Here is an 11,602-nt window from a genome sequence, read left to right as displayed (position 1 = left end):
CCTAGGTGTATATATATATATATATACTAGAGTTAACAAAATTTAATACTCAAAAAGAGTTCAAAATATACAATAAAATTGAGAAACCTGACTAAAATTCTCTACAAAATGCTTAAACATTTCAGTTACTTACTCTGTGAACCCATAAAGCCAGCAGGAGATTGCATTTGGACTTGTGATGAAGATGATGGTGAAGGAGCTGGTAGAAATGATGGTGAAGGAACATGTAGTGGATTCACGGGTGAGCTTCCAGCAAAGATATTCCCTGGTGACTGGGCCTGCACGTGGAACATAGATGTAGATGGCGATACATGCTGGCCTTGTGACCCTAAGGATGGGGGTGAGGCCAATGGGAAGGAGGGGTTGGGGGAGGTTCGATAGCTCTTGAAATCCAAGAATGGAGAGAAAATATGGATAAAATACACCACAATCAGTTGTTGAAAACAACTATGAACAAAGGGAAGTACAATATCACAGGAAAAACATTGTCTAATAGGTTCTGTGTAACAGAATTTTCAGATTTGCAGTACTAGCAGTTGTGACTGTTTTTGTTGACCACTAATAACTTTGTGAATAGCTGAAGATAATATTCAAACATCACTAATTGTTTCTGTACTAGAAAAACAACTGGTGAAATGTGCAGATTAGTGTAACTGGTTTTATATACCAATTATAACTATATTGTAGAAGTAGTGTTGAATTTACTAATCAAACATTTTTGTTTGAAAGAGGACAAATTCTTGGAGTTAAATTGCATGTTTTAGCATAAAGCTACATAATGGACTACCTGCACTCTTTTTCAACCATAAGGAATCAAACACTGGATTTTAGCATTGTAAGGTTGCAAACTTACTGCTGACCCATTGAAGGATGTTAGACTAGACAATGGTCAACAAGTTTAGTAAGATGTTAACACTTTACAACTACAAGTTAGAGCCTGAAGTGAATGATTTTTTGAAATAATTAAACTTGAAGACTGGAGTGTATAGTTGTGTCAATTATTTTGTAATGGGGGTAATCTAAGCGACATTTTGGGAGTACATTAGGCCAAAAGTATTGATTATAAAAGCGAATTTTCATAAGGTAAATATGACAGAGTGACGTACAGGGATGTAGTCTTAGTCCTTCACAAAATCCCTAGACTATAGGATTTTCAAATATGGAAGATCTGGAGCAATTTATTGACAATTAAAATTTTAATCAGACAATTCTTACATAAAATACCTAGAAGAATCATTTCAATGTTCTCACTGTTTCAATTGTTTCTATAAAGTTAAGCAATTAATATTTTCTTTTTATTTAAGGATCAGAACTCCCTCTTCCCAACACCCAGAAAAAGTTATTGAGTGGCATCCACCTGTCCTGGCTGAACTACACCACTAGCACAGCACTCTTCTTAACACAAATATTACAATATAAAAAAACTATAGCACCATGGAAGCATTAACTATGAAATGCTGAGTGCATTAATTAATTTGTTTGTTGTTAAGCACAAAGCTACACAATAGCCTATCTGTGCCGTGCCACCATGGGTATCAAAACCAGGTGACATTGAATTAAACTGGACTAAAATGAACTATTGTTTCTATGAAATGACTAGTTTTATGTAATAAAATATAAGAAGTTCTTTGCTGGTAGCTAACGCATTTGGTTTAAGTGATAGAATAAGTAGTCATGCTCATAAAACTAATAAGGTACAAAAATCAGTAACTTTGTAGATGTTTAGTTAAACTGAAGTAACTGATTCTGTTTAAAAGATACAACTTTATAGGAAGTTAGGAGACAGATGGAGCGAATGTTTTGACATTACATAAAACTGACTAGTTATGTATAATACAACTTTTTTTTTGGAACTGAAGAAGAGTAATGATAACAATCTTGTTTATTAAAGTTTTTAGTGAGTGTGTGTTAAACCAAAGTAGATGCATTCTGTGTAGCGTTTGTGTGAGAAATAAACTTAACAAATGAAATCAATATGGAGCAAGTTTGTTAACGTGATAGAAATAAGAACTTGGAATCTGTTCCGAATGAAAAACTATTTTTTGAAATAATATCAGAATGGAGTGATTTTTTAATGATTACCATAATGCTTTAAATTTAATGGAAGTGACTGATAAAAATGTTGAATATGATCAAAATGACATTAAAGTAATAATGTATAGTAATGAAGTCAAAAAGATTTGTTCTGGATCACAAATGAACTGTATAATAAGACCAAAAAGGGTTGAATTTCCTTAAGTGTAGGGAATGAAGTTAAGAAGAAAAATAAAAAAAAAGACATGATTTGCTCTTTGTTAGAAATTTACTTTTGGTCTGCAGGGAGTGCATTGCTTCCTGAAATAGGAGTGGTAGTGAAGATGACAAGATTGTAACTACAAAAGACAAGAGGAAAGTAACACAGGGAAATGTCTAGTGTGTAACAGCAACAATTATAATCAACACAAAAAAGAATGTACGGTGACATCAAAAAATGTATTTCACAAGAGTATCCTTAATCAATGATATTATTAGCAGACAGTATTGTGAAAAATATGAAATATCTTGTACATCAATTTGTTTTCAAGTCATAAATTCTTAAAACTAAGTTAAATTAATAATAAAGGTTATGTGAATTTATCATCTCCTGAAACCTTTTATTTCATTATACTTCTCTAAGAATGAAAACAGTTCTCTTTAATATGTTCGCTGTCATCTAAGTATTCGCAAAAAAAAGGTAAAATTTTATAGATATTGAAGCAAATACAGATATTCTCATTTAAAACATGCTTTTGAACTGAAGAAAACATTAAGGTATTGGTTTCCAATATTCACTTTTTTTTCTTCTTAGATATCAATATTTAATACCTTTTATGTATTGAGTTTCAGCATAGATGTAAAATATCATCATTATAAAAAAAAAAAACTTTACCTCAAAATGAGTTTTATACTCCAAAGAGCAATATCTTTACATTTGTAGCACCAAAACTTGCTTATAAAAGCATCTGGCAATGAATCCCAGTATTCTAGATGACAACTGACACTGAACTGTACTTCTTAGAGCATATACACTTTAGGACAGTGTCTCATCTGTGATAATTTCTGATACTCATCTGAGCTTGATATTATGAATTCTTTCATGTCTTATATAACATCTGATGCCAATCTGTTCTCAAATAACCAATTTTGTATATATATATATATATATATATATATATACACTCTTTCATGATGTCTCTCCTGATACTCATGTATCATTAATGTTTAAGTATTTATGCTTTCACATACCATCTCACCTATGATAACTGTTAACACTAATCTGTCCTGAATATCATTAATCTATTACATCATATCTCACCTGTGATAGCATGCCTGTATGAGGAGATGCAGGCGTATGAGGATTAGATGGTGGTGTCATTGGATGATGAAAGCGAAGCCCTCCCGGAGTGCCTCCTCCTTCTTGGTTACCCCTCTGGGAAGGAGGAGATGGTCTGATTTGACTAGCAGAAGACAAGAAAGGATCTAGACTGTCGAGTGTTGAGCCTGGTGAGGGAGGATTGTCATCCTCGGAATGTGAAAGCCTCCGTAGCTGAGAGGAAGCTTCATCTACAAACTTGTTCAAAAAAGCCTAAAAGATAACGGATTCAAATCACACCAATTAGATATATAAAACGTTACATCACTGACAACAGAAAAAATACCTTAATCCTCATATAAAAAGTTCACATTACCATTCAGTTTATATGAAAAACGAATTATCTGCTTAAGCCACCCTTATAACTGATTCCAATTTTTGCAGCAACCCAAATACTTTTTTCTGCCTTATATTGGTTCTTTCATATTACATTGTGTCATATATTAGTGATTTAGAATGCTTACTTTTCATGATGTAAATGATGCTACATTTGAAAGTAAAGATGCAATTTTCAGTACGTTTGTTTTTGAATTTCCTGCAAAGCTACACGAGAGTTACATTACAAATATTACTACAAATACTTCTGATTTTGCCGCTTGAATCTCTCTCACTAACATTTATCATAAACACAGTCAATTTCATCTTTGACTTTATTATACTTAGAAACAGTTTTGTTTCACATTTCATAATTTCTACATACATTCTATAAACCTTTGCACATTTCTGGCTACACTCTATCAACATAAAACTTTGAAGGACTTAAGAACACACATTACTTAACATTTAGTCTTACCTTCTAGAACTTAAGAACACAGTATCTAAAAATCATTCAGACTAACCTCCAAAGACTTAAAAAATACACTCTATCAGCATAGTATTTGAACTTACCTTCAAGAATATTTGTATATACTATACACTCTACTTAAAATAAATTCACACTTACCCTAAGACCCTGAATGGGCATCAATTCCTCAACTACTTTAGTTTTGTCAAACAGACTAAATGCCCCATCTTGAATTGCCAGTAAACCATCTGGTTTACAGTGGATGTCAAGACAATATCTAATATATGTCAAAGAAGCAAAGGGTAAAACAAGGCTTCAGTAGTTTACAATTCAGTATGTTTATTTTCATCAATATTAATGTTTGCATATTAGTTTTAAATTAATAAATAAAAGTGTTTATTACACTGAAATAATACAAATATAAACACGTTGAAAGGATACGTATTACGATATACTACTCGGATATGTGTAGAAGACTGGGCAATTATCACAAATGTCTGGATTGGTACTTGAGCACGCTATAAAACAAAAGAATAAAAAAGTGTTAACAATCCTTCCAAATAAACATTCTTAAGTTTCATACACATTTCTCAGTTTTTTAGAAATACACTGTACTGATTCATGTTTACTGTTAAAACCTATTTACATTTAGTTGTCTAAACCTTTACTACGCTGGCTCGGCTCCATGAAAATTAATTACTTGAACTACAAAATGACTTATAACACTGTTAAAACCACCTGGTATATTAAAAAAACACAGAGCTTTCCAGTATTTTATATAGGGAAATTTTAGCTGTTGGTACTACAAAAGATGACCAGGCAAATAAAACACTACCTTGATTCTCATGAAAGTTAGGAAACTTTTAAAGATGTATACTACAAACAACTGAAGCAAAAAATTGTGAAAAATTAAAGATTCATTAAAACTAGTCTCAGCTTAACACAAGGAGGAATGTTTCTTTAGGCATTCTCACAGACATGATATAATACTAATGTAGCACTTCACAGTACAAGTATTAAAAAGTTACACACATACATAGATACACACACTATATTTCACATTTATATAATTAATAATAGCACATAAGGTTATACAAACAACATGATTTTAAACAAACAGTATTATTTAAGCCATGATTGACAAATACACAAAAATAACTCATAAAAGATCAGTATAACTTACACATTACAGCAATAAACATGCAGACAAAGTTATTCTTCCAATAGTAATGACACTCTCCCATTATTAGTTTTGCACCATTACAAGGGTTCTTTAAAATGTATATTTCATTCCTAATGCACAACAATAAATTACAGCAATATACTTCTTAATAGTGTTCCCTAGAAGTTGTCACACATTTTGTAACTTCAGTAAGACAGATGTTATGAAACCTTGGGAAGGTTTTTTTGTTCTGAATTTCCTGCAAAGCTACACGAGGGCCATCTACACTAGCCATCCCTAATTTAGCAGTGTAAGACTAGAGGAAAGGTAGTTAGTCATCACCATCCACTGCCAACTCTTGGGCTACTCTTTTACCAACGAATGGTGGGATTGACCATCACATTATAATGCTCCCATGGCTGAAAAGGCGAGCATGTTTGTTGGGACAGGGATTTGAACCCGCAACCCTCAGATTGCGAGTCGAGCGCCCTAACCACCTGGCCACCTTGGGAAGGACACTAAGTTTACAAATACAAGCTTTCTTCCCTCCAAAATTTAAAACAACTTATAAGTTAACCACCAATTTTAACAGCAAAATCTAGCTGTGTATGAATGACATACTACAGAAGAAAGTTTGTGGTAGTGAAAAATATGATGGATAAAAAAAAAAGTTTGTAAGTCACATTAATTCTTTTATTGCCATGGGCAATAAAATATTTTGTACCATCATAAAAAAAGTATTCCTCTTCAAATTTCCCTAAGTTTACCAGTTTCAAATTTCAGATAAGTAATGAAATATTAATGTGTATTTTTTGTTTTTTATTATGTTTTCAAAAAATAAAGCTGACACTAGCAGAGTTGTTTATCTATAAATGTGACAGAAAAAAAAAAGAGTTTAAAAAGAAGAAAAACTACCACTTTTAACAGATGGATATGTCTTTTTTTTTTAGGGGTAAATGCAGGTCCACCTGTTGAAAGTGCTAGTCATATCTTTCTTTTTATGTGATATTATGGAGAAAAATTATGTTTAACAGTTATTGTTTGTTATTACTTTTACATAAAACTTTCCAACTACAAGTGCTGTAAACAATGTTGATTTTTGGCAGCTGATATATGCCACTTATAGCTTAAATTGTGTAAACAATATTTTTGGCTACTGTATACAAGTTATTCTTCTTACGGTTTGTTACATTTAATATTACTGGTTATAATATGTGGAACAATTTTGAAAAGTTCTTAATTTTTACACTTATGAAAATGAGTTTCACTTAGCATATGGTTTTAGGACTAATGTAAATGTGTTAAGCTGGCCAAACCTTATGAGATATTACTTGGATTAGAGTTTAAAAATATTGCTAATAATTAGGGTAATAAACTAATGATTCAATAATACTTTAATCATTTTTGGTTTTAGTTTCTTGTGAATAAGTTACGATATTAAATAGTTATAGTTGCAAAACTCTTCATTAACATATAGTTTCTTTTATGCTTGAACGTGGTTAGCTTATTTTTCATCAGAAGTTCTTAGTAATAATCCAATATTCATATGCATTGTGTGTTGATGAATTTATCTGCAAATGCTATACAGCATAGCCCCCACCCCTCTATCAAGGGGAGATAAAACACATCCAAAAGGTTCCAGAACCAAATGGGAGTCTAGAAATGGGTTTATCAGGGTCCTTAAATCCAAATCCAGCAATACATTTTGTGTTCCTGGCCCCTCTTGGATCCCAAGGGTGCCATGTCTGAAACTGTGTTCATACCCCACTCACAAGCCAGTGAGGCACATGTTCTAATACTACAGATGGATGTCCTACTGGGGTTTGTTTTTTCAGGTACAGACTAATAGAAGTAACTGAGGAAAAAGGAGGAACTTGATCAGTGCACTAGGGCCTCTGTGAATCATGATGTGGGCTTTCAATCAAGCATTCTTTAAACAATGCCAATGGCTGGCAGCTGATTTATGCTCATAGAGCACAATACAGAAATGTCTCTTTTTTTTTAAACATTCTAAATAGTAAACATTATTTCAGACAGTGAACTGCATATCACTTAACAATACTGACACTGTAAATTACACCAAGATGAGGAGCAGAAGGTAGCTTGCTCAGAGACAGCAGAAGACTGTATGTGTCATGGAGGGCCTGAAAAGAAGAAATTCTCAGTATATTCAGTGATTACATAATCATGGAAATTTGTTAAGTAACAGCTAAAATGTAAGTAATGTAAAGAATACCTGCACCCTGATTTTTAATTAATTACATGCTGATACATGTATCAAACAATGGTGGTAAAAAGGAAAATATTATATATTTGATTAAACATAAATATTCAAAACTTCTTCCTATCTTATCCTAAAAGTAATATTTTTTTTCTTCAACTTTTACCTGAAATAGCTAAAACAATGTTTTAAATTATTCACAAATGAATAACTAATACCAAATAGCATCCTTTCTGCTAACAATAATTTAATGTGGTTTTCAGTACATAACTGTATGAATGAAGAAACAGGACTATGGTGGTAGTCAAATTCATGTTAGTAAAATGTGAAGGCTGCCAATTGAAGCTCTCCAACCAACCACATCAAATCAACTTATTACATTAAACATTATTTTCTATAGGTAGAGGTTATTTTATAAAACCAACCTGAACCAACTTGGCAACAGAATGGTGATGATTAAATTCATGTTGTAGCTGAGATGCAACTGAAGTGTGTGGGTTGCTTGCGGACACTGTCTGACCAACCACACCAAAGGCAAGATGGAAACGTCGCTCAGAAGCTCGCCAGTAAATTGTTACCTATTAATTATGTTTTTTAATTTTTCAAGTAAAACAAAAAACTTTACACAGAATAAAGAATAAAATGAGTGATTTATAATTACAATATTCAGTTATGCTACTTTGTTACTTGATTTCTAATGTCGCTACAAAGATGTACTTCATTTAATAAAACCATTATTCAATTCATGAACTCTAGTAATTCAATTATACAGTACAGAGGTTATTATCTATTCAATAATTTTCACTACGTCAACACAGTTGCTGAAATCGTTTACTTAAAATAGAGCAATTAGTTGCATATGGAAGGTTGTACGTAATCATTTCGCCCAAAATCAAAAAGTTAAGCCTCATTTTTCAGATTGGTACTATAATACAGCTGTATGCAAAACTGACTACCTTTAGCAAATGTTACAATTCACAAGTTCTTAATATATAAAAGACAAACACTGAAAGGACTTGTAGAAACACTGCAAATGTTGCACACTAAGTAACACTGCTACTTTGATTTTCTAAAAGTACATACTGTGCTAGCTTTACTGGGCCCATAACCAACAACTAGTTTCTTATATGTGAAACTTTTGATGTCCATTAAGCTGGCCAGGTTTCCGTCTTGATCTATAAAAACAGAAATACAGAGATTTTAATAGTTGCAGAATCTCACAAGTTAGCACTAATACACAGAGAAAGATAATATTTTGCTTTAAATGTACAGCACTAGACTATTATGATCTGTCCTCTCAACAAGCCACTTCTTGTGTTCTTGGTTTACATTGGCTTCTATAAAAAAACAAAAATCAAAGCATTGTAGCTATAGTTATAATTATCAATTTTAGCATTCAATAATTTTTTTATATTAATGACATATAACAATTCCTGCTTTTTCAAAATATTAAACAGAACTTATTTTGTTTTTACTATCTGTATGTTCAATCTTTTCTGTTTTATTTATTGTACAAATATAATTCAAAACTGAGCCAAACATTTAATAACTCTTCTTTTTTGTAATAATATGGTAAAATTGTTTTTTTCTCTTCTATTTTACATAAATTAATGAAATCCACCATATTAAATAAACTATCAGGGTTTGATATCAAATTAATACAATTATTACACACCAACATGACTCCTTCATAGTGTGGACAATATTTAAGAATATAATTAGAAATATTGCAACATCAACAGTTCAACATTTTTATATAAAGCAACACACACCATAACATTGGAACCCTGTTCTAATTTTATCAACTTATTGTTAGTAACAACTGCTGTGTAAAGAATGCTGACTGAACTCATTAGGATTTACAAACTAGACAGTAATGTATTATAACTAGAACAACTGAACATTTTCTAATAAGTATCAATGTGTCAAGATGAAAGTATTCGAGATGATCAACATTTTACTTATCAGTAGGTAACATACTGCAGGTATTGCAAGATCCTAGTCTAAACAACTAAATATTCAGCACAAGATAACTATTTGATCAACTGATCATTTATCAGTAATAAATCCCATACAGATTGTAAAGGACCTGAACTGATTAAATAATCATCTGTCATCAGTGAGCACTATACAGGTAGTAAATGATTCTAATCTGACCATATAATCCTTTGTTACTCTCATCTGTTTTGTAAAGGTTAGCTCAAACTGTGAACCATAAGAAACGTAACGATGACAAAGTGAAGTTTGATGAAACAGTACACATTTTAAACTTTTCAGACTCTTGTGGAGGAGATGAAGTCAATAAAAAAGAATGGTTGAAATTAATAACATTCACCTAAAATTGTTTTACTTATGGAAACTAGTCAGACCAAGACAATAAAGAAATGACAGGTGCATTAGGGTAAGAGGCATGCTTAATTATTAAAAATGAAATATAAATGTCAAAACATTTATGTAGTGCATAATATAGTACAATGCAAGTTTTTTTGGAAATAGCATATTTTCCAAAGATAACTGGGTGATCCTCCAGGAGCTGAACAACATAAAAAAACTGTTCCTTGAAGCTGTAGCTATTCTGTAGATGGAGAATATCCATTCTGATTGGTCAATTTGCTAACATGCTGCCAAAAATTTGAAACTTTCTCAACTATCCAACACCTAAACAAGGAGATGAACGACCGCTTTACATGATGATATCACCACTCTTTCATTAGCCTTACATTTCTTATTGGTTGCAATATAAACTAGACATAATTTGTATCAGGTTCTGACAAGTTCAACCCATTATATTACACAAACAAACACTATGAAGACAGTACAAGAATCTGATCTCATTAACTGATCATCTGCCAATAATCAACTAAATAATTGAGGTTCCTGGTTTGATCAACTTTTTATCTTTTAGTAACCAATGCTATCAGTGGTACAGGATTCTTGTCAGGACTAACACTTACAGAGGTTTTACTTGTCCAAATAGAGAATCCTAATCCCACCAAATAACCATTTAACAGTGACTATATTAAATAATACATGGACAGTAACAACTTCTGACTTGTTTAACACGTCCTTTATCAATATGGTTAATAAAAGATCCATCCTGATCTGATCAACTCATTATTTATCAATAATGAAAATTATATAGAAAATAAAGCACTTTTATCGACCAAATTAGCTAACACTTTAGGAAAATGGTTCCTCTTAAAATCACTCATTATTTGTTGATAATAAAAATTATATACGAATTTCATGATTCTCATGTGATCAGCTCACCATTTTTTAGTGCTTCACTAAACTCAACAACAACACCATATAGATGAACCATTGTGCTCCAGTCTTGAAGTAATTCATCCACCATCTCCACAACTTGTCGAGATGTACCACTGCCAAAGTCATACATGAATGATACTGGTCTTCGAGGCCCTTGTTCTTTAGCTGAGAGACTTGTTAGGGGGCAGTTGCAAAACACAAACTGTAACAAAGTTTGTAAAAATTGTAAAAGTATAAGCTGAGAAGAGAATATCTTGATTTACAAACACAAAGTTTTAACATCAAGATAGGATAATGCATGTTAATACTTCTTTTTTTTTATGACAGTTTTCATAGTATATTTACATAACTTCCTAAGTGAATATCAAAAGTTTCGTTAAAATTTTGTATTTTCTCTACCATAAAACTAAACATATTGAAATCATCAGTAGCAAAAGTTGAAAAACATGAAAAAAAAGACAAAAAATACATTTGTTTTTTAGAATAACTGCAGATTGTAACGGATAATTACAATTATTTATCTTAAACAAGATATATATGGATAAATAAATCCCAATGTAAGAACAAGTTACAGTAAGCAAAGTACTGAGTAACATTAATACCATGAGTATGCTCAAGTCACACCAGACAAAGCATGTGTTCCTTAATGATAAATTTTATTTAATTTTTTTTTGTATTTATGTTTTCTTATTTAACCTAATAAGTTTCTAATTTTTGCATTTTAGTTGCTTTTGTAAAAAATATGAAACAATAAATATATATATATATATATATATA

General features: G+C 31.5%; 1 protein-coding gene across 2 annotated transcripts in view; it reads right to left on the bottom strand.

Moving 5' to 3' along the window:
• The window catches only part of LOC106470111 (mediator of RNA polymerase II transcription subunit 14-like), a 62,628-nt gene that overhangs the window by 13,590 nt on the left and 37,436 nt on the right, over positions 1 to 11,602 (bottom strand). Inside the window, exons 22-29 of one of the 2 annotated variants that reach the window (XM_022398680.1) lie at positions 10,829 to 11,027; positions 8,642 to 8,733; positions 7,984 to 8,136; positions 7,404 to 7,481; positions 4,617 to 4,693; positions 4,335 to 4,452; positions 3,335 to 3,604; positions 134 to 383 (exon numbers count right to left, since the gene is read on the bottom strand). In XM_022398680.1, coding sequence (XP_022254388.1) covers positions 134 to 383; positions 3,335 to 3,604; positions 4,335 to 4,452; positions 4,617 to 4,693; positions 7,404 to 7,481; positions 7,984 to 8,136; positions 8,642 to 8,733; positions 10,829 to 11,027 — 1,237 coding nt within the window. The remainder of the gene's footprint in view (positions 1 to 133; positions 384 to 3,334; positions 3,605 to 4,334; positions 4,453 to 4,616; positions 4,694 to 7,403; positions 7,482 to 7,983; positions 8,137 to 8,641; positions 8,734 to 10,828; positions 11,028 to 11,602) is intronic. The other variant, XM_022398682.1, reaches the window with a different exon arrangement.

This window comes from Limulus polyphemus, unplaced genomic scaffold, assembly GCF_000517525.1.
Source record: "Limulus polyphemus unplaced genomic scaffold, Limulus_polyphemus-2.1.2 Scaffold3828, whole genome shotgun sequence".
NCBI lineage: Eukaryota > Metazoa > Arthropoda > Merostomata > Xiphosura > Limulidae > Limulus > Limulus polyphemus.
The sequence above is the reverse complement of the archived record's forward strand: the minus strand, read 5'-3'. Positions and strand labels throughout refer to the sequence as shown.